General features: G+C 31.3%; 2 protein-coding genes across 10 annotated transcripts in view; one reads left to right on the top strand and one right to left on the bottom strand.

The window, feature by feature from the left end:
• Positions 1-7,039, top strand: part of LOC139488171 (myocardin-related transcription factor B-like) — a 71,574-nt gene extending 64,535 nt beyond the window's left edge. For all 8 annotated transcript variants that reach the window (XM_071273612.1, XM_071273613.1, XM_071273617.1 and 5 more), the window contains one exon: positions 27-7,039. In XM_071273612.1, coding sequence (XP_071129713.1) covers positions 27-811 — 785 coding nt within the window. In that variant the 3' untranslated portion in view covers positions 812-7,039. The remainder of the gene's footprint in view (positions 1-26) is intronic.
• Positions 7,040-9,322: 2,283 nt separating this feature from the next.
• LOC139488152 (short-chain dehydrogenase/reductase family 9C member 7-like) lies at positions 9,323-24,958 on the bottom strand. Of its 2 annotated transcripts, none has more exons than XM_071273570.1 (7): positions 24,896-24,958; positions 23,073-23,341; positions 22,337-22,534; positions 18,260-18,412; positions 17,296-17,489; positions 16,265-16,501; positions 9,323-9,658 (listed from the first exon to the last, which is right to left on the bottom strand). In XM_071273570.1, exons 2-7 carry the CDS (start codon positions 23,311-23,313, stop codon positions 9,554-9,556), a joined length of 1,128 nt encoding a protein of 375 aa, XP_071129671.1. In that variant the 5' UTR covers positions 23,314-23,341; positions 24,896-24,958; the 3' UTR covers positions 9,323-9,553. The 2 variants fall into 2 exon arrangements, with proteins under 2 accessions (XP_071129671.1, XP_071129670.1); XM_071273569.1 differs by having other exon boundaries at positions 24,877-24,954.

Genomic DNA, 24,958 nt, shown 5'->3' with positions numbered 1-24,958 from the left:
TTATTCACAAATTATCTCTTTAACAGAACTACCTCCAAGTGCTGCACAGGAGCCTCCTCCAACACCAAAGACCACAGCTCAAAGTTTGTCTTCATCCACAGTAAATAGTGCCACAAGTTCCTATGGAGGACTTACTTCTAGTGCTGCAGGACAGTTTCCACAATTCAAAATGACACTAGCTTCAACAATGCCAACAACATCAACGACCAGTGCGACTGATGTGGTGTCATCATTATTAAATAATTCACCATCATATTCTTTGATAAAAAGTGAACCAATCACACCACCATGTTCGGTTGCTATGACAACTACATCAGACAATTTTAATTCTGATATATTAGACATTAATGAAATGCTAAATCAGGATCTAAGTTCTATGGATTGGACATCAGATTCACCATTTACACAGTTAGACTTAAATGAAGGAACTTGCCTTCCATCAGAATTAGATAAAAATAACCAATCAGAAGACTTTTTACATGTACCTCAAGGAATTAATGGTATGAAACAAGGAACAGTGCATGGTTCAGAACCAGACATAGCTGCCCTTGGAATCAATGACTTAGAAAATTCTCAGAACATTAACATGCAGATGGATGTTTCTGATTGGTTAGATGTGATCATGCCCAGCACAGGGCTAACCCCTTTGAGTGCCAATGCACCTGTTGCGTTTCCATCAGACCCTATACTTACTCCTAAAACACAACAAGAAGTTTTAGACTTGTTTAATTTTGAAGATACAGACTTTAGCCAAACAGACATGCAGAGTGGTATAAATTGGGAGAAATTGACTGAAACAAATATTAATTAGTGAATTGTGGAGTATTTAATCTCGTTTTGTAGGTTGCAATTTAAATTTTTTATTGTTGCTTTTTTTGCAGCTTTGGACCAATTAAGTGCAATGGGAGACATAATGATAAGAAGATTTCCTAAGCTTATCTTGCAGTGCTATGTTTTGTTGTTGAATTGAATTTTTATTGTATTTATTGTTCAGATTTTATATTTATTCTATTACATCTCTGAGTTCTCCTTGAGGTCAGTGTCTGTGGATTTATTATGGGATAATTTTAGGATACTAATCAAAATAAAAGAATGTTCCTCCAGATCTAAAATTAGAATTTTGACAGGAGACACAATTGTTATTGACAAATTTTGCTTGTTAAAATTATATATTTTTCTCTTTACATAAGGGATACATCTTTGATATCATTAAGCATAGTTTCAATTCACTTGAATTTTTTTTTTATTCATGTTTATCCATAGAACTTGACTTGAGGGAGAAACTCGGAAGCTGTATTCTGTGTGGTCCAATTTGTATATAATATCTTATATTTATGAGTGGGAGTGTCCTGCTAAAATGCTGACAAAAGTTTTGTTATGTGTTTTGGGTCCATTCTTATCGGATTGTTCATATTGTTGCATTTTGATTTTTACTTTTGTAACAAAACTTTTGTGATCGAGCTTTTTCCCTTATCATTAATTTATTCATTGTTTCATCATCAATGTATTTTTCTATGAGCATTCCATCACAGTTATAACAAAAATACCTTAGGTTGATAGGAGTTGAGTGTGTATTTCTTAAATGATCTTATTTAACTTCTGCAGTTCTTTCTTATATTTTGGCTAGCCATATTAAATGAAAAAACACTTATATCAATAAAAGTTGAATTCAAAAAATGTGTAGAGGATAATAACTATCTTTCAGAAAAAATCGGTAAAGAGAGTACGGAACATACTTAAACATAAGATTTGAGTTACTCATCTTTACATCCAAATATCTGTACAGAAAACTTTTAATCCTTTTTTTTTGTTGTTGGTTTCTTAATTATGAATTGTAATGAAAGTTGCCAAGGTGCTGTTTGCAGAGTTTTCAGCATCAACAATTGTTAAAGTTTGTGATTAGGTTATATATTGTTGGTAAATATACATGATCATTACACGTTAATGAAATACACATTCAACTTTGTTTAAACTTATTTCTTTTTGGGTTATGGTAACTTTCTTCCATCAGCAAGGTGGCCATACCAGATTTATAAATTAAGTGGGGACCATTAATATAATATAAAATGTACCAAAGTAATAATTATGTTGGTCAGATATTGACCACATGTTGAGGGCACATAAAATGACCATTCTATAAAGTTACTAAATTTAGAATAGGAAAGTATGTGTGAGGGAATGTGAAAGTAGGCAGTTTACTTAGTTATCTGTAAACATATTATACATTTACTATAAAGACAAATGTGCATATTTTTATGTAAAAAAATGAGTTCTATATCAATATGGTAAAAGTTTTTTAACGACAATACTGAATTCAGATCTATAGCAGTTTGAAAAAGAGAATCTCACATGTTAAAATTTTAAATTCAGTGCTCTTGATAAATCAAAAAAATACTCAAAATTGATTTCAATTTGATTATTGAACAGCTATGAACCTTAATTCATTAAAGTTTGCATGCATAGGAAATCAATTTGAAAACATAGCTTAACTTAAACACTCCTTTACATTTTTTTTCTTTTTCTTGAACCTATCAACAAAAAGTTGAAGTTAATAAAACATTTCGCCCTATTGTGACCAATTACAGATAACTAGGTATATAGATTAGTGTAGATTAGTTAATGTATGAGTGATTGCCTCAGTCAGGAAAACAATGCTCAGTATAGCTACTAAACATTCCCCAAAACTGGTATCACCACTTTGCCATCAGTCTTCTTTGTAGAATTTCATTCCATTTTGTTTTCTGGTAGATAAGTAGGTCAATAGACAGCAGGTTGGATTTTTTGAAGGTTTTCTTGCCAAAATTAATAAGGCCATTTTCTACTTACATTCTGTTATGTTTTGGTTTGAATCCATAGAGATTAGTTATATATAAATATGGAGTGTATGTTTTTTTATACGATAGTAATGATATAGGTGTTTGTTTGATTTTAGGGGCATTATGAGTTTAAGGTCTTTCAATCAAGCAATCAGGGTCAACGTGGATATTTTTAACCAGAAGGAAATTATCTGTAGTATATTTTAGTAACAAGAATCAGTCAAGCACATACAATATAATAATTTAGATGGAAACATTAGTGCTAATCTACAATGTGGATCATTGTGGGAATAGTCTGTCTTCCAACTGTTGATGTGCACTTGTAAAAAGCTGTATAAAAATATCACCTTTAAATTTACATAAATTTGGTTAGTGATAAAAAGTATAGAATAGAAAAGTAGCCAAAATTGGTAGAATTTATTACTTAACTCATAATAGCTCAAACAGGTTTTGCATGAATTATGTTAAAGTAAGAGATAGTAAGACCTATTTTTGTACATAGAGAGTTGCATGATTTCAGGTTAGGACTGTACAGTTTGTAAATTAGTTATCAGTGAACCAATCAAGACAATTGCATAATAATTCAAGTTATTATTTGATAATGAAAATTAAGTGATTATGGCAACGCCTGTATAGTAGAAGAACATGTACTTTTAATGTTAGTTAATGCAGTAGTGACCTGTAATAAAAAAATATTGCCCAAAATACCAGTGCCATACTTTGTAGTTTTCCTTTTGGTATATCTAAAAGAATCTGGGACAATACAGTAAGCTTTATTCAGAGTCAGTACAATTTAACATACAAATATACAGCAATCTCTTATCAGTACTGAATCAGTATATTCAAATCTACCGTGAATTCTGATCTTAGATACATGGTCCATGAAATAGCTTCATTATCGACCTTAGGGTTAATCTAAGAGAGAACTAACATTTTACTAACTATTTAGTCTAGTTACAGATTTGCTCACTCCCCGTGCACATTGTGCCTTAATTGTTGTTGTCAGTTAAGTTATAATGTTAGTTCATTGTTTTGTCTCAATAATTAATCTGTACTTTTCATTGCTGATTAATATGTTAAGTTTGTCTAATACTTTACATTAGCAAAACTCGACTAAAATCTCTCTAATATGATAATATCTGACCCCAGTTGACTTACACAACTTCTATGTTTAACATATTTGATAGAATGAACAAGTGGGCAAAGGGACATTTTAAATGATAGATTGATAACTCTATAATTTCATTTGTTTAAATCCAGAAGTTGTTAATAACTTGATGTGACTATGTTATAAAAGTAATATACAACTTGACTAAACTTGGTTAAGGGACTGGCTATTAAAAGTTCTTAATGATGTGATAACAGAATCTGAAAGAGTTTTCAAATAATAAATCTTTTATTGCATATACATTTACCTTCTGTGTCCTTCAATCCACTTTGATTGTTTGCCTGCAGATGTTTGCAAGCTGTTACAGTGACATATTTAATGGAGTTATACCCCTTGAATATTAAAAGCTTACAGTTTGTTGAAGCACATTGGACACAATTTTGTTAGCTTTCACTTTTATTACAAATTCAAATGTTTATTTAAAATATTCTGTGATAATTTTGCACCATAAAACTTACAAATTTGGTTTCGACCTATCATTACCAAATAAGTTGTAAAATAGAATCAACTCAATTAAAGAGACAAACCTTTGAACTGCTCTACATTTAAGATTGCTTCTATCCTATGGTAATTAGTTAAGCATGTTATTGTTAATTTGAGTGCATATGTACTTAATATTGTAAAGAAACATATTGTAAACATAGAACTGATAGATAGATAGTTTGTCATCAAATGTACTTATTACTGTGTGGAAAAATTTTGTATTTTTTTTGGGGGGGGATTCTTTTTTGGATCCATTGTTCTTGAAGTCTAGCTACACTAACATCTCTAAATTTAGCAACTGACTGCTTAATTTTCTTTTGTACTTGATAAAATAACTTTGTACTTGATAAAATTACTTTATACTCGATAAAATTACTTTGTATTCGATAAAATTAATTGTACTTGATAAATGTACTTTGTACTTGATAGAATTACATGTACTTGATATTTATTTTTAATGAAAATACAAGCTATGGATAAAGTATACATTGTCTTTTTATTTTTTATTCAAAAGTTCAAGTAAGGGGTTGTTATTTTGTTAACCAAAAAAAAAGTTTTAAATAGAGTAATTTCTTTAAGGTATACTTAAACTGCCTTTCATTTTAGAAAAATTTTGTATTTAATTCAAATTTGGTATTTTTAAGAGATCAGTAATAAGTACATTGGGTGACGTATACACAGTCAGTAATGTTTTGTTGTGCCCTTGTATAATGTATGTATATTAATGATGTGATTGGATATATTTTCTTACATTATAATATATTATTTGTTAAGTTAGGTCTACATGACATGGATAATGTTATTACTAAGGTTAGTTAGGCCAGTTGATAAATAGGTAGTCTCAAATTTGTGTGCACTGTCCTCCATTTTCCAAATATTTTTTTATATATACATGAATGACAAATTCTTAATTTGTAAAATACAAATTAATGTCTTTTAGAACAACTAAAATTACATGAAAAGAAATAGATTTGATTAATTAAAAGTAGATAACCTATTTATCTTTTCTCCGTATGAGCCTCCTTAAATTAGGAGTACCACCATGAGTTGTGGTGTACAAAGGAGGACATTTGGAGTCTGTCCTATATATTTAACTTACAAATAAAGAGAACAATTTTTTGTTTAAATTTTTTATAAACAGTAGTTTCTAGGGGAGCAGTTATTTACAGTATTGTGTGATGGATTTATGAATTGATATCAGATTGTGTTATCCTAACCCATGTTAAATAATGATTTAATTAATTTATATTGTTAGTTCTGTTGTGTTTGCTAGTGATCATGGTTGCAGTATGTTGTTAACAGATTGTGTAAATTAAATATGAAGTTGAAATGTACTTTTTCATGAAATTTATTTCAGATGAGTGATTTTGTGTCTTTACTTAAGAGTCAGCTTTGCAATTAATTTGAGTTTTTTTGAACCATTTTCCATTGCTCTATTTCATGTCACTAAGTTTCTAGGATTATTTTTTTGAACTTTTTCCAAATGGATTGCCAGAAAAAATTCAAAATACTGGTAACATGAATCAAATTAAATTAAATGCTTTTCTGCTATCTTAACTTAAATTTAATTCATCAAATAGTTGATATTAAAAGTCACATGCCTGTACATGTGTAATTACAAATCTATAAACTTATAAATTGGCATAATATCATAATCAGCAAGATCCACTTTTATTTGCTTCATTTTACATACTTGGTAGATTTTTTTTCAAATTAAATCATCTTTACATGACAGCTATAAATTTGTTTCCAATTTTCATGAAGCTCACTAGAACTTTTACTAGGAATCAATTTATTAGTCAAACTTACATATTAATCACAATACTAATCTGTTTTTGATACATTTAGCCATCAAAATATAGAGTAATTTTAAAGGAGTATACTCACTGAACAAAATAAAAATCATGTATACATAAAACAAAACATTTTTTTTTAAATTATGCACTCTATTAGAATGTAGATATATAATTAGTTTTTTTCAGTTTTGCATTCCACTAAAATATATATTTATCCATAATGTAACAAATGGCACACACAATTGTTCCTTATATAGGCTCTCATGCAAGTTGAAGACAAAAAAATCATGAAAAATTTACTGAACACATCTTTAGTAGAAGAATTTGATTAATGAAATATTTAGAGTTTTTATAGTCTAATTATTCATCCCATTGGCATGTACCTTAGTCAGTATTGAATGTACACTTTTCCATGTGACAGATTAAAATTTAAATTCAGTGATTTTTTTGTACGGCCTCATTAGGGTTTAGTGTATTATTAGGGTCAAAAACAGTTTAGATTTTGTATTTATAGAAATTCTTGATTGTAAAATGATTTAGTAATTTTAAGAATGCTATAGCATGCTAAGGACTGAAATTGCAGAATTATAGAAAATATAGTTGGCCTTCATGTTGTCACATGGTTAAGTAAATTGTTACAGAATTTTGTTACATTTGTTATTTTGTACATATATCAGTCTTGAAAAGACCCACATAGGTGTACATTACCTGGCTCTTTGTAAATGCATTTCACCATGTCATTACTTAGATCCAAATAAAACAGCTTTGATGTTGAACTGTCGTCTTCATTTTATTTATCCATTGCTGTGATGGTTTGAATATTTCCCAGATTTCATCAGCTAGATTCAGATGGCTTCTTCACCAAACAACTAGGAAGTGCAATTGTTTACCATTGAGAAATAATATGTATGCCCCCGCCGTAGTGGAGGGGGCATAAGGTTTTACCCTTATCTGGTAAAGGTACATCCCAAAGTAGATTAGACACTGTACCAAATATACAAATAAAGTATGATTCTCAATGAGGCAATATACCACCAGAGTTAAAATGAAGTAGTAGTTAGCAATGGCCACAATTGTGCCTTCAACAATCAGAAAAACCTATACCATTAAGTCAACAATGAAAGACCTTGACAAGAAAAACATGAAACTATTCTAACTAAAAAACTAATGGCCTCATTTATATGGAAACAATTATCAAAAACAAACATGACCGACATAAACCGACTTCAACCACTGTACTTCAGGCTTCTGACTTCAGACAGACAAACTAACGGCCTCATTTATATGGAAACATTATCTGACTTCAGACAGACACACAAAGAATTTGGCAGGTTTATACATGTTGGTGATTGCTCAAACTTCTTCTAACCTGGAACAATGGTGTAACAGCAGAACATAAAAACAAACTAATAAATTGTTGACACAGAGATATGTCTCGCCTATCTTTAGAATATCAACTTTATAGAAAATATCATTGATCTATCACAAGTAAATCAGATCATACAAAGCAAGAAAGTAAATCAGTTGCAATTGGCTGAACTCATAATATTGGTACAAGGCATAAATACCGCCAAGTAAAAAAATTAGACAACGACCAAAAAAATAAGAGAACCTAGTTCAAAGCATTACATCATGTTCTCTCAATCTAAAGTAGCAATCAGTGGACATTCAACAGATTTAGATTAAAGATGTCGTGACCTGTCATAAAAACCATATCCTTGGGTAATGCCAAAATTGTTTACCATTCAACTTTATAAATCAGGTGATCTTTAGGTGGGACATGGTTTGAGTGTTATAATTTAATTTGTGAATAACTGAGAATGGAAATGGGGTATGTGTCAAAGAGACAACAACTCCACCAAAGAGCAGAACACAGTCTTAAGGCCACCAATGAGTCTTCAACAGCAAGAAAATCCTGCAGCTTGTGCTTATGCTAGCCCTAAAAGTGAAAATTGATGTCATACTTAACTCTAAAACATATAAATGAACTAAAATTAAAAAACATACAAGACTAACAAAGGCCAGAGGCTCCTGACTTGGGACAGGCAGATGCTGTACAATGTTTTTATCCTCCTGTCATAGTTGAGATCATTGGATACTTCTAAATTGATTAATTTGTCAGTTATTTCCCTTGGTTGCCATGTTTTGAGGGCATACTTGATAGTTTATTATTTGTCTAACCAAATCACACAATTCTTACTAGATCTAAGTGATGAAATAAACACAGCTTAAACAAAGGGAAGAATGTTCACCAACACTATTTTTTCGATGTAAAAACAAGTTGAAGTTAGGTGATTTATGAATGAATTTTTGTATGTTGGTGGCAAAAAGAAATAACTCTCAACTCAAATAACATCAATTGAACACTGTTTATAGGGGTAATATCACCATTCTTTTCTCATATTACTCTTTGTTATAAATGAATTGTCATTTCTAAAAATGGTGCAGAATTTAGTTTAGTTTCTAAATAAAGAAATACTTGGCATGAATAGTCTGCACAGACTTAATTTTTCAAAATCCATAAACATATGGTAGTTTTTTGCGAATCTCAAGCTTGAGTCCACTACAAAGAAAACCTAGGAAGAACACCAGCACTGTCACAAACTGCTCAGCAAAGAAATTTGATTACAGAATTTTCTTGTACAACCATCATCATTATTTAATTCATAGCCATCAGCAATGTATGTGTAATTATAAATAACAGACATAGATAAAAGAAGATGTGGTATAGGTCACAAAGTACGACCTTCAACAGGGAGTCTTGGCTCACACAGAACAGCATAAAGGCCCCCAAAAATTACTAGTGTTTTTTTTAATGTGTTTACCCTCACTAACTCTCATAACTAGCAGTTAATAAGCAATATAATTTTACTCTTTCATAGCAATGAATATTTCTCCCTATTGTGATGGGAAAATATCCAAACCTTTAGTTTTTGTGTTTGCCATTTGTGTAGGTGAATATAAAGTATTTTCAATGTTATGATTTTATTTTTATTTGTACAAATATCTTCACAAAATTGTAAAAACTTTGAAAAATTTTGTAAAGAAGAAGACATTCAGGCATTAGTAGAAAATTTTTAATAAATAAATACAATTACAAAATGTACAAATCACTATGAAACACAAATTAGGAAAAACTTTAAAATATAATTATTGAAAATTTTTATAATATGACTATTGACAAGTTTGATCTAAGTGGCAAATTGGCCTTCATCATTGTGGCAAATGAATAATAAAGTCCATGGCATTTTTCTTAGGAGACAGATTGTCCTTTACACTAATGACTGTTACTAGGCAGATTTTTCTTTTGGAAGTAACTTATCCGAACTGTAAGCTCTATCCACAATGAAATCTATGACACGTTCTGGTAAAACATTTCCAAGTCGAATCAAAAGCTGAAAGTATATATACAAAAATTATATTAAGAAAGTATAAAAAGCACAATAACCAATTAGTAACATAGAAAGCTATGGCAATCAAACAACAATTTTGTAAATCAAAAATAACAAACTATGACAAGAGCTGGCATATCAATTAAGAAAAATTCACAAATAGTTTTGAATTATTGCCATCATGAAGGATAAGCCGAGGAATAATGTTTAAGTTTATTTTCTATTTCTTCTAAGTTGGGAAATCACTACCAGGGTAATAGTAGAGACTTGTCCAACATAAATTCTTGATTGGTTTACTGTGCCTAACCGATCACCTTTGGGGTATTATAATACCTAGTGTTACCTGGATAAAAAATTGTCAACACAATTTGTCCATTTAAACTGCACAATAGGTTTTGTGAGAGATTATCAATAGGTGGTCATTTAACTACCTGTAGATTTTACCTGGTTGTTTTTTGCCCTAAATTTTTTTTTCAGGTAGTTAAATGACCACCTATTGATAATCTCTCACAAAACCTATTGTACAGTTTAAATGGACAAATTGTGTTGACAATTTTTTATCCAGGTAACACTGTAGGTATTATAATACCCCAAAGCTGATCGGTTAGGCACAGTAACGGTTTCATTGTTTCTTTTTTATTGTGGTGTGTCATTATATATCCTATATCTTTTGAAATTCACATTTGCAACAAATTATTAGTGTTAGTAGAAATGGATTACAGAGAAACACAACTTAACTGCTACAAAATGTGAACTGACCTATAGTTTAAAATCTATTAAAATTTGTTTAGGCCATGAAAGGAATATGTCATATGACATCTATGTACCTACTTTTTGAAAATTTTAATGTAGGTGAGACAAAAAATATTTTTTCTACTGATTGACTTTGTTCTGTTTGTAGAAATATGTCATGAATTTAAGATAAAATTAAAATACATGTGCAACTTGATGTAATGGAAAGCAAAGGATCAGCACTTTTAATGTTGTTCTTCATTTCAAAGTCAATGTGATGTCTAGAAGTATGAAAGTAATTCAAATTAAAACAAGCAGTATATAGTTTTAAGCAAAAAGTACAATCATATGAACAGATGAACAATGGGGATTCCTATTAATTTGGTGTTGCTTTATGTATCCAATTTTCTTTGGCCAATAAACCTGCATTATTTGTGTTGTATTATGTATTGTGCTTTATACTTATATTTTAGATAAATTAACTCATATTTTGCTGTGTTACATATATTTGTTTTTTTTTGTTCATAGGTTATGCCCCTGCTGTAGAGGGCATTCAGGGGGCATTAAGTTTTACCCTTGTCCGTCTGTATGTGATATACGTACGAAAGTTGGTTTCTGTTCTCTAACTTTAGTTTGCCTCAAGGCTCCAACAAATGTTATGAAACTTATACATAATGCTAGCTTATTACCACTAAATACAGATCAGGTTTGAATTTTGGTGCGGTCACTATTACCGTTTTAGAGTTATGCCCCTTTACAAATGGATCCATATGCTCCACAGGGTGCAGCTTTATACGACCGCAGAGATTGAACCCTGAACAGTTGGGGCAAGTATGGACACAACATTCAAGCTGGATTCAGCTCTAAATTTGGATTGTGATTAAATAGTTGACACAGCATAGGTTTCTGACACAGAATGAATGTAGTCTAATGAACTTAAAATTTTTGTTTTGCCTTTAGGCTATTCACTATGCTTTTGAATATTAATCCTCTAAGGGGTGTGGAAATATTTGTTGTGAGCACTTGTCCCTGGGCAAGTAAAACTGTAAATTTTACTTGTCCGGAAAAAAGTTACTTGCCCTGATGGTCCCAATAAATATTGTAGTATTTTATTGTTAGCTAAATAAATATATGATTCTTAGCACTGTTTTGAATCCCAAACAAATCAGTGAAATCAATTGATTTATATGTGTAAAAATTTAGGAATGTTGGAAATGGGTTTATAACATCATATGGACAAAAACTCAAAAGCAAACCAACTAAATGAAATGACATGTAAAGGACAAGTTTGCAGCATTGTTTTTTTAATAACTAGAGGCTCTAAAGAGCCTGTGTCGCTCACCTTGGTCTATGTGCATATTAAACAAAGGACACAAATGGATTCATGACAAAATTGTATTTTGGTGATGGTGATGTGTTTGAAGTTCTTACTTTACTGAACAATTTTGCTTCTTACAATTATATCTATCATGAACTTTGCCAATTAGTAACAGAGAACTATATTTGGTAAAAATTTACATAAATTTACCAAATTAATGAAAATTGTTAAAAATTGACTATAAAGGGCAATAACTCCTTAAGGGGTCAATTGACCATTTAGGTCATGTTGACTTATTTGTAGATCTTACTTTGCTGAACATTATTGCTATTTACAGTTTATCTCTAACTATAATAATATTCAAGATAATAACCAAAAACAGCAAAATTTCTTCAAAATTACCAATTCAGGGGCAGCAACCCAACAACCGATTGACCGATTCATCTGAAAATTTCAGGGCAGATAGTTCTTGACCTGATAAACATTTTTATCCCCTGTCAGATTTCCTCAAAATGCTTTGGTTTTTGAGTTATAAGCCAAAAACTGCATTTTACCCCTATGTTCTATTTTTAGCGGTGCGGCCATCTTGGTTGGTTGACCAGGTCACGCCACACATTTTTTAAACTAGATACCCCAAAGATGATTGTGGCCAAGTTTGGATTAATTTGGCCAAGTAGTTTCAGAGGAGAAGCTTTTTGTAAAAGATTACTTTAATTTACGAAAAATGGTTAAAAATTGACTATAAAGGGCAATAACTCCTAAACGGGTCAACTGACCATTTTGGTCATGTTGACTTATTTGTAGATCTTACTTTGCTGAACATTATTGCTGTTTACAGTTTATCTCTATCTATAATAATATTCAAGATAATAACCAAAAACAGCAAAATTTCCTCAAAATTACCAATTCAGGGGCAGCAACCCAACAACCGATTGACCGATTCATCTGAAAATTTTAGGGCAGATAGATCTTGACCTGATAAACATTCTTATCCCATGTCAGATTTCCTCAAAATGCTTTGGTTTTTGAGTTATAAGCCAAAAACTGCATTTTACCCCTTTGTTCTATTTTTAGCCGTGGCGGCCATCTTGGTTGGTTGACCAGGTCACGCCACACATTTTTTAAACTAGATACCCCAAAGATGATTGTGGCCAAGTTTGGATTAATTTGGTCAAGTAGTTTCAGAGGAGAAGATTTTTGTAAAAGATTACTTTAATTAACCAAAAATGGTTAAAAATTGACTATAAAGGGCAATAACTCCTAAACAGGTCAACTGACCATTTTGGTCATGTTGACTTATTTGTAGATCTTACTTTGCTGAACATTATTGCTGTTTACAGTTTATCTCTAACTATAATAATATTCAAGATAATAACCAAAAACAGCAAAATTTCTTCAAAATTACCAATTCAGGGGCAGCAACCCAACAACCGATTGACCGATTCATCTGAAAATTTCAGGGCAGATAGATCTTGACCTGATAAACATTTTTACCCAGAGAGATTTGCTCTAAATGCTTTGGTTTTTGAGTTATAAGCCAAAAACTGCATTTTACCCCTATGTTCTATTTTTAGCCGTGGCGGCCATCTTGGTTGGTTGACCGGGTCACGCCACACATTTTTTAAACTAGATACCCCAATGATGATTATGGCCAAGTTTGGTTTGATTTGGCCCAGTAGTTTCAGAGGAGAAGATTTTTGTAAAAGTTAACGACGACGGACGACGACGACAGACGACGACGGACGACGACGGACGACGACGGACGACGACGGACGACGGACGCCAAGTGATGAGAAAAGCTCACTTGGCCCTTCGGGCCAGGTGAGCTAAAAATTGTAGCCAGTAGTTACACTACATATACTAAATTTAGAGGACAGTGAGTGAAGGAATGGAAACTAAATAATAGATTAACTAATTATTTCTATCTACTGACACACTTGGTTTTTTCTTGGTAGTTGAACACTTCTATTTACCACTTAGACAACACATAAGGTTGCCTTTGGTCTATAAATAAGACAAAAACAAAACTTATTATCTGAATTTCTTTCCAAGGGGTAATCTGATATTCACAATGTCTGATATTCTTGGTTCCATATTTTTTTTATGTACACCTTGACCATCTCTGTTTGCGTTTCATGCTTTCGACTTGACTCATCATTCTTTTTGTCCTGATTGCCTGATGTTTTATTTTAAAAGTATTCATCAATCTGAATCTCGATTCAAAATCTTAAGAAATGGCACTTCCAGTGAATAGTGGATAAAACATAATGGACGATCCCGGGTCAGGACAAAGCCAATGCAATATTACGCGTCTCAGGTTTGCATACTTATTTTTACTCATTTTGGTAGTCAATCTATTTCTGGAGTTATGTAATATTTATCATCATGAACATTGATGTTTATACTTAAATATATGTTTTTACTCGCTGATTATTGGTTTCTTTTACATAAATTAAACATCTTTATACGTTTTGAAATTAATCCTATATTTTTGCTGAATTTGAACTTTGTCTTGTATATTATTTTACTTGTCCACGGGCAACCAAGACAAAAAGAATTACTTGTCCGGGTGTTAAAATGTACAAGTCAGGCGAGTGGGGCATAGCATTTCCACACCCCTGCCTCTCAAAAAAATGTTTGAAGAAATTTTCTATTTATTTATGAAATCTGAAATGAGAAAATTTGAACATTGCCCCCAATTTTTTTTTCACATCCCCCTTTCCCTTATTCCAAAACTGATCTCAATTCAAATTTCTAATGGAGTTTGCAACAATAACTACTCATTTAAATACATCATAAAATATTAAAATGTAAAAAAAGTGCTTGTAATCACTGAATGGCAAAAGACTAATTTATTAGTTGGTAGTAAAAGTGAATATACATTGTATATTGTATAAAACAATGAATTAAGTTGATTCAACTACTATTCTGGACAAAGAAAGATAACTCCAATTTTCAAAGAAAATTTCTTGCTATTGCACAATATTGTGCAATTAGATATTTCTTGCTATTGCGCAATACTGTGCAATTGAAGATTTCTTGCTATTGCACAATATTGTGCAATTGAAGATTTCTTGCTATTGTGCAATACTGTGCAATTGAAAATTTCTTGCTATTGCACAAAAATGTGCAATTGAAGATTTCTTGCTAATGCATAATACTGTGCAATTGAAAATTTCTTGCTATTGCACAATACTTAATATAATAATTTTGGACCCCACTTTGGACCAACTTGAAAACTGGACCCATAATAAAAAATCTCAGTACATGTTTAGATTCAGTATATCAAAGAACCACAAGAATTCAATTTTTGTTAAAATCAAGCTAAGTTTAAATTTGGACCCTATGGACCTTATGTAGACCAATTTGAAAACAGGACCAAAAATTAAGAATCTGAATTCACGGTTAGATTTGGCATATCAAAGAACCCCAATAATTCATTTTTTGATAAAATCAAACAAAGTTTAATTTTGGATACTTTTGACCCCTATAATTCGTTGGGACCAAAACTCACAAAATCAATAAAAACCTTCCTTTTGTGGTCATAAACCTTGTGTTAAAATTTCATAGATTTCTGTTTACTTATACTAAAGTTATTGTGCGAAAACCAAGAAAAATGCTTATTTGGGCCCTTTTTGGCCCCTAATTCTTAAACTGTTGGGATCAAAACACCCAAAATCAATCACAACCTTCCTTTTATGGTAAAAAAACTTGAGTTTAAATTTCATAGAAATCTATTTACTTTTACTAAAGTTAGAGTGCGAAAACCAAATGTCTTCGGATGACGACGACAATGACGACAATGACGATGCCAACGTAATACCAATATACCATCAAAAAATTTTCAATTTTTGCAGTCATATAAAAATTGCTATATTTTTTGTTTTCCTTCTCTAACTTAAGTTTGCCTCAACCAAATGTTATGAAACTTATACACAATGCTTATTACTGCAACATACAGATCAAGTTCGAATTTTGGAACCATCACTTTTACTCTTCTAGAGGAAAAATTGCTGAAAAATTTCAAAACTATCAATCAAGTAAAAAAAATAATTAAATTGAAGTTATCTTCCTTTGTCAGTAATTATAGATTCAATTTTACTACCAAATGCTGAATTTTTTCGTTTCTGTTCTCTTAACTTTAGTTTGTCTCTGACAACTAAATTTAATGAAATGTATATATAATGTTTAATACCACTAAACTCAGTTTAAGTTCAAATTTTGGCAGCTTCAATTTTACAGTTCTTGAGTTATGTCCCCTTATAACCTTATATGCTAGTGGGGGCATCATCCATCATCTGTGTCCATATGGACCCATTCCCCATTTATTTTTCACATTAATTAGACCGTTAGTTTTCTGATTTGAATTGTTTCACATTTGTGATTTCCATTCCTTTTATAGCTGACTATGCAGTATGGGCTTTGCTCAGTGTTAAAGGTTGTCCGATGACCTATAGCTGATAGTTTTTGTATCATGTGGTCTCTTGTGGAGGTCATTTAGCATTGGCAATCATACCACATCTTCATTATTATATAATGTATAATAATATCTGACTTACATTGTCTTGATCTACAAGGCTACTACTTCCATCAACAAGGTATCGCTGTTTTGGGTTTTGAGATATAACTGACATTTCTATAGTATCGACAACTGCTGCTATAGAGTTACTGGACTTGGATGAATAGTCTGCTATGGATTTGATCATTCCGTCAACATATGTTCTACCATACGTCTGTTTCACCTCTTGTGGACTACTCTGCCACATCTTTTCTAATTCAGTCTCATAGGTTGGTAGCTGTAATTCAAAAATATTACATGATTATAAAGTGACTTTTTCACATTTTGACAATAAATTCAATTATCCTAAAGTTTATAATACTGTAATATGCTGTAATATGGAAACCCCTACAATATATCTCTTTTCTTAGCAAGGAATAAGGAATTTCTAACTACAAGAAAAATGAAGAAAACAAATTTTGTATTGTAAATCTTGTTCTCATATGTAAATAAATACATACTAAAGAGAAGGACTATATCTATCCAAAATATCCAAAATATGCTTAAAGTCATATACCTGCTTTTTTATACATATTTTGTGTTCTTTCTAGAAGGCATTATTGCAGGCCTGTTTTTTGTACTTGCATGAAAGTTGCTATTTCATAGCATAAAGTAAAACAAGAATATGATGCACTGTTCACACTATTTCAATGCCAAATTCAGTGAATTGTGAATCAGGACCATATACATAGTTTAGCATATTTCATAAAAAGTTTACAACATAATGAACATATGTACTCATTTTCATATTGATGTGACCACTACTTCATGGTAAAATAACATTACTTAAAACTTTAATCTGGTAAGGGACAGTCCAACAGATCAGAAAGCATTATGGTCCCCTACTTTTCTAGAACAGAATAAATTAAAATAGATTAGAATACAGGATAAAGTAATTACAAGTTATACTGAAACATGGATGCAAAATTGAAAATGTTCAATTCTACATAATAGAGGATTTGCCTTTGAATTTCAATTTAATTCAGATAAATTTGATATACAAAATTTTCCTTCATTGAGCAATGTACAAACCTTATTTTTGCTTAACATGGCAGTGGATCCAGTAAAATTACCAGGTTCTACAGTTATCACTTTCACACCAAATTTCTTCATCTCCATTCTGAGTGCGTCTGTAAATCCTTCTTGTCCATATTTGGTCATACAGAATGCTGAATTACTGGGTATACCTATTCTTCCTTTATTACTGGTTACATTTACTATTCTACCTTTAAAAACATAAAAGATGTATACATGTATAAACAATTCATATATCCATTTTATACCATTCCGGTTTTAATGTAGTGTTGTCATATGTCTCTATAGACAAGCTTATATGCTGGTTCCCTTTAAATTTAAAACACTGAATTGAATTAAGAAATGTCATTCTGTAATGACAGAGACATATAACAGAGGGGCGTAAAGGGGGGAGTATCTGCACGGAAGAACGCGAAATAAAATTGCCATTTCACGATGAACGAACAATTAAAAATTTCTTACACATTGATCTTTTTACCGATTTCACGAAACATGGTGAAAAACGAACCTTTTTCACGGCTGCACATGAAATAAAAATGGCAAAACACGTTGCACGAAAATAACCCTTTACCACCCTCATAATAAAAATAGTATGTCTCTGGTAATGACAATTCTTCTGAGATTTAAAGTATTATTTGTCTTGCTTTACAAGACAAGAAAATAATAAAGTTAAAAAAGTCTAATGACAGATTTTAAAGATAACAAACATGTATTATTGGGTTATTTCTATTAATAAACTTTAAAGTAGTATTCATGAAGCTAGATTAATCTAACCAAACTGTTGTATATCCATATTAGAATAAATCTAACCTGTCATACTATATTGATAGCAAACAAACATATTTGTGTTGTTGGGTTGATGTCTCATCGTCTATACTCACTATTATTATCTCCCTTCTATTCATACATTATATACCTCTATATTATAAAAAAAATATATCATTATATATTTGTATATTACCTTTGGATTTTCTAATTAATGGTATAAATTTCTTTGTAACTCTGACTAGACCAAATAAATTAACTTCTACAAGGCGTCTATATTCATCTAGAGGAGAGAACTCTACATCTCCAACACCATACACAGCAGCATTGTTTATCAAGGCCCATAATCCTGTTAAAATGCAGAATCCTCAAAATATACATCAGTCTATATACAATACAAAAGATTGCACTATAATATACAACAAATTGTAGAAAAATTTGTAAGGGTTCCACGAAACCCAGTGTCTTGCCTACTTTTGCTTTTAATCGCAGGCTCAACAAAAATGAGGAAAAAATTAATAAAATAATCCCCTAGATACTATCTTTACATTGAAAGAAGCTTCTGTCCAAGTTTGGTAAAAATCCAGGATAGTTTATGAATCTAATAAATGTTTTAAAAACTTTAACTGCAGACTGTATGTAATGATAACTGGAAGAAAAACTAAGTCCATTCTTAAATAAAATATGAAAACAGGTACAAAATTTTAAGGAAATTTCCTTGTAGATCCTAGCTTTTGATCACAAACAAGCTTCTGTCCAAGTTTGGTACAAATCAATAAAATTGAGAATGGAAATGGGGAATGTGTCAAAGAGACAACAACCCGACCATTGAAAAAACAACAGCAGAAGGTCACCAACAGGTCTTCAATGTAGCGAGACATTCCCACACCCAGAGGCGTCCTTCAGCTGGCCCCTAAACAAATATATACTCGTTCAGTGATAATGAACGCCATACTAATTTCCAAATTGTACACAAGAAACTAAAATTAAAAAAAATACAAGACTAACAAAGGCCAGAGGCTCCTGACTTGGGACAGGCGCAAAAATGCGGTGGGGTTAAACATGTTTATGAGATCTCAACCCTCCCCCTATACCTCTAGCCAATGTAGAAAAGTAAATGCATAACAATACGCACATTTAAAATTCAATTCAAGAGAAGTCCGAGTCTGATGTCAGAAGATGTAACCAAAGAAAATAAACAAAATGACAATAATACATAAATAACAACAGACTACTAGCAGTTAACTGACATGCCAGCTCCAGACTTCAATTAAACTGATTGAAAGGTTATGATTTCATCTTATGAATATCAGGCACAATCCTTCCTGTTAGGGGTTTAGTATCATACCATCATAACATATATGAGAAGAACATAACCCGTGTCATGCCAACAACTGGTTTTTTAATAAATGTGTTTAGTTCCGATGCAAAGACCCTATATGTGAATCAATATTAACGCCAAAATAAGCAATCTTTAGTGACCTGACAACAGTATCGTAACTATATCCCTTCTTGATAAGTCTATTTAAAGGTTTTGTTAGTTTCTGAGGTGAATACTGACATTTTTGTGCTTTATAAAGAATAGTTCCATAAAAAATTGGATGTGAAATACCTGAACTTATAAGAAGTCTGCATGTTGAGCTATATTTACGAATGATGTCCTTATACCGATGATAAAATTTAGTAAATGTTTTGACTAGTTTGTGATATCGAAAACCCTGGTGTAATAATTTTTCAGTAATACATAAATTTCTCTCGTTAAAATCTAAAACATTGTTACATACACGAGCGAATCGTACAAGTTGAGATATATAAACACCGTAAGATGGTGACAATGGAACGTCACCATCTAAAAATGGATAATTAACGATAGGAAATGAAAAATCATCTCTTTTATCATAAATTTTAGTATTCAGCTTTCCGTTAGTGATATAGATATCAAGATCGAGAAAAGGGCAGTGGTCATTGTTAGTATTAGCTTTATTTAAAGTAAGTTCAACAGGATAAATTTTTTTAGTATACATACTGAAGTCGTCATTATTGAGAGCCAAAATGTCATCCACATATCTAAAAGTATTATTAAATTTGTTTATGAGATGTTGTTTCGATGGGTCTTTGCTGATTTTTGTCATAAATTGTAACTCATAGCAATACAAAAACAGGTCCACAATAAGTGGTGCACAGTTAGTCCCCATTGGAATTCCAATAACCATACGATATATAGAATCTTCAAAGCGAACAAAAATGTTATCTAGTAAAAATTCAAGGGCATATATAGTATCAAAGCATGTCCAATTGACATAGTTTTTTTGTTTATTGCTACTAAAAAATGACCTAAAAGAGTTTGAACATATATATTCACATTCTGACTTTTTAAATGCCCATTTAATTAGGTGGGTGAATTTTTTCTTAATGAGAATGTGAGGCAATGTGGTATACAGGGTAGAAAAATCAAAACTTTGAACAGATTCAAAATCACCAATATAAGCATGCAATTTATCAAGTACTTCCAACGAGTTCTTGACACTCCAAAAGTAATTAATTCCACTATTTTCGAAGGCCTTATTTGAACAATTTATTATCAGGTTTTTGATTGTACCAAGTGTACTGGTAAGAAGAATAGACAATTTAGTAGTGGAACAATGGCTTGAAGACGAAATAAATCTATATTTGTAAGGTGTTTTGTGTAGCTTCGGAAGCCAATACATAGTAGGGACTTTCATTGTATTCAGTTCTGCTTGTAAAGGGGTAGCTAAAAGTTTATGTTTGTTACAGATGTCGATTTCTGAAAATGGAGTCAGTTGGAATGTTGGTGAATTGGTAATTTCTTTTTTCAGAACCTCAATGTAAAATTTACGTCAAACAATAACAATATTATTAGCAGCTTTATCGGCCGGGAAAAAAACAAATTCCTTGGCTAGTTCTTTTAGTTTATGTTTGATACGAGAATTAGGTTTATTGTGGTTATTGTTAATAATAAAATGTTCTTTAAAATGTTGAATATGTATATCAACTATGTTCATTACTGAATTAAAGAAAGAGTCCAAAGATTTTTTGTCAGCTTTTTCCCGTTTTATCCATTTCAAACAGTAAGTACGGAGTGAGTCGTGGATGATATTACGAAATTCATTCCAATTAATAACTGACGGGGGACGATATTTAGGTCCTTTACTGAGGAATGATTTTAACTCTCAGTCTTGAACGATATTAAGATCTCCTGTTATAACATGGGAAATGGGTCCATAAATGTATGTGGAATTACTACAATTACATGAAGTAGGTGTATTTTCACTGATATTAGCGGCTAGTTTAAGAAAGTTATTAAAATTTTAAAAACTTTAATGACAGAGTGAATGTAATGTTTCCTGGCAGAAAAACTAAGTCCATTTAAAGTAAAATACGGAAAAACAGGATTTTTTTTTACAAAATTTACTTCTGGATACTATCTTAAGATCATAAACAAGCTTCTGTCCAAGTTTGGTAGAAATCCAGGCCAGTTTAAGGAGGTTATTAAAACTTAAAAAACTTTAACCACAGAGTGAAAGTAATGTTTCCTTGCAGAAAAATTAAGTCCATTTATAAGTAAAATACGGAAAAACAGGAATCTTTAACCACAGAGTGAATATTTGTGAACGCCGCCACCGCCGACACCAACAGAATGTAGGAAAGCTATATCTCACTTTTTCGACATAAGTCGAAGGCTCAACAAAAATATATACAACCTGGTAGTAAAAGATAAAGTTAGAGTTTGTAGTTTTATATGAAAATTTGCAATGACATCTATAAAGAAAACAATGAAAGTATATAAGTTCCATTAGTAACAAGATAATATTTTACAACAGGGATATAGTTGTCATAAATTGGTTAAAAATTTACCTCATTTTATCACAGATACAAATGCATAGTAATTCATTGAGGAAGAATTAATCCACTTACAGGTATTCAACAAAACACACATGTACATGTAACATTTCAAACCCATCATTTTCCTTTTCTGTTATTTATGCAGCTTAACAATTAGGAGTTGTCTATTAATTATTTAATTTGGCTTAAATAAAAGACTGATACTAAGAGTATCATTTATCATTGCACCCGAAATTTCTAAGGAATGAACATCAATTTGCTACATGTAGTTAAAGTTTGACAGACCAAAAACAGTTCTAACTTTAACTTCATCATTGAAATTCTGTTCAAATATTTTGTGGCATTGTGTCTTCCTGTTTCTGCTTATGATGCTGATATCAATTTGTCATATATATATACATGTAAATACCTTTATCTTTGACTTTCTTCTCTATCTCAGCAAAAGCCTGGTCAACAGAATTATCATCTGTTATATCAAGTTTTATTATCTGTATACTACTGTACTCTGATCTAAGTTGACTGGCTCCTTTACCATCTGGATTATAACACCCAGCAAACACAGACAATCCTTCTCCTGATAAACGACGAGCCACAGCATTCCCAAAACCTTTTAAGATAAAGTTACCAAAAAAACAAGATAAAAACTCTTTTCTCAATGCTTTCAAAATAACAACCAAATCCTGAAAGTTTGGAATAACTTCATGACACCACTTTTGAGTTCGCCTTAATTTACTAACATGAAGAGGAGAAATACATACAGTAATTTATAGTATCCTTTGAATTTGGTTTAAATGTTATTTTTTATCAGTAACAATTTTAATGTTCATAAGGCACAATATTAAGCAATTGATCATAATTACTTTTACTTTACTTTAGTCTGTACTGTTCCGTCTATATTAGACGACCAACTTTTCAGTGTGAATATCATTAAAATTGTCATTTAATTCAATGCACTAGTTGTATGTTATACCATATTACCATAAGAATTATTATAATTCTAAAATACAAGTATGGTCCAAATCTACCTGATATTACTTAAGTTTGAAAAGTCAATAACCAGAGACTATCAACCCATCTTCTTTTGCTCTGCATTGAATGGATCCCATATATCCTTTGTCATGTTTGTTTTCCTATTACATTATTACCTGTATCACAACCAGTTATAAAGACATATTTTTCCTCTGTGTTTATTCGTCTGAAGGTAAGTTTCTGATACACTACATTTAGTATAATGAGAAAAGCCACAAACAGTATTGTTTTGGCTATGAATGGTTGGACTATAATGAATGGTAGCACTGCCAATACTCCCAGATAAGTCAGTTCAAAAGCCTGGAATCCTATGAACTTCTTGATTCCCATTCCTAAGTAACTTCTTATGCTGTCCATTCTGATAGCTTGTAGCTTATACTGCTCTCTGTAATTAATCAATACACATGTTTAACAACTGCAGAATGAGTTTTCTTAGAATTGATCTGTTTAATCTTACTGAAGCACACAATGTATTTAATTTTTGAATAATTAGCATTGACTAGCGAAAGCTAAAAAAATTCCAACTGCACTGCACAGCACAGAGTAATTTTGTAGGTGTACCAACAGTCATGTTTGTCCATTTGTTATACATTTTAATGAACACTGTAAAGGTTCATCAAAAGAAATTGAAAATGGCTGCGTTAACATCACAAAATCTACTATGAATACAGACAAACTGATGCATCTAGGAACGTTTTAAGGCATGGCAGGACCTAGATATATAAAAGTTATAAGTAGTCTATGTTTCAGAAAATTAAAAACTTTTACCTGGATTTTGATGTGCCTTTTTTTACAGTCTGCAGAAGATAGCAAAATAAACAAACACACAAGTTTCATTCGATACAGTCAACTCAGTTACACAGTTTAAATCACCTCTTGTTTGCAATGTCTATTGTCCATCTATTGTCCATTTAGATCAATACTACATACAACTTTGATTATATGAGAGGAGATTCTCAAACTTTTCCCAAACTTAGTTTATTTTTGCACCTTTTTCAGGAATGAAAAAACTGAATAGCAAAATCCATAAAAGGTTATAATTTTCTGAAACATAAAATGCATAACCTGACGGTACCCAAATTGCACCTATTTTGACAGTTTTTTCTCCTACGTTTTTTTATGATCAAGACAAAAATGTCCACTCTGTGTTTATTTTGTAGCTGTATCCTTCTTTATTATAAAAGTACACCAATTTGATTTTTAATCCATATTGAGTCATAGGTTTGAATCGACCTCCAAACTATTCATGATTTCGTAATGAGGAGTACCCAAATTGCATCCATGCTTAAATTTACATCATTAAAAATCGAATAACAAATGTTTTGTTTTATTTTTTCAATTATTTAGAACAATTGGATATTAGTCCATATTTAGTCTTATTTTTTTAAGAAATGGATACTTGTAACATATTGTTTTTGTTAATTTAAAAAAGATGACGTTTTAATGATGTCGCATGGCGACGTTTCCGTACATTTTGCTTTTTCAGTAAACACTTCATCTGTTGATAAATACTGTGAACGTTTTGTGTATATCTAAATATCTTTACATATGTTGAAAGACGTGCATAGTATCAAATCATAAAAATGCAAATTGTTTAGTCTCTAGGAAATCTTGTAAGATATCCACTGATATTTTTTCTAAATAGGTGCAATTTGGGTATCCTGCCATGCCTTAAAACTTCTCCGGGTGGAAAGGTTTGTCTGTACTTAGAGTTAAATTTAGGGTGTAAATACTGACATATATTTTAGCAAAAAGGTTATGATGAACTGAGCTAACAAAGAAATGTTAAAATATTTGCATTCCAATACAAAGAATTATGACGTCTTATAGTATAATGATGTTCATAACTCTATGAAACTTGAATATTTCATATTTCATTCTATGAAAATTGTGTTTTTGATAGTTATGTAAATACTTTACATTTTTACAAAATAATCACCCTATGATGGCCTATCGTCCTCAATATCGAACCATACAAAGTGCCAAGTGAAAGTAGCCGGAA

This window comes from Mytilus edulis, chromosome 9 (assembly GCF_963676685.1).
Source record: "Mytilus edulis chromosome 9, xbMytEdul2.2, whole genome shotgun sequence".
Lineage (NCBI taxonomy): Eukaryota > Metazoa > Mollusca > Bivalvia > Mytilida > Mytilidae > Mytilus > Mytilus edulis.
The sequence above is the reverse complement of the archived record's forward strand: the minus strand, read 5'-3'. Positions and strand labels throughout refer to the sequence as shown.

Excerpts from the sequence above, each read along its gene's own strand:
- LOC139488152 (XM_071273570.1), bottom strand. The coding sequence starts at position 23,313 with ATGGACAGCATAAGAAGTTACTTAGGAATGGGAATCAAGAAGTTCATA. Across the intron at positions 17,490-18,259 it reads ATTAATTAGAAAATCCAAAG|GTAGAATAGTAAATGTAACC; the intron begins GTAATATACAAA and ends ATGTTTTTAAAG. Across the intron at positions 16,502-17,295 it reads CCATGTTAAGCAAAAATAAG|CTACCAACCTATGAGACTGA; the intron begins GTTTGTACATTG and ends TTTGAATTACAG.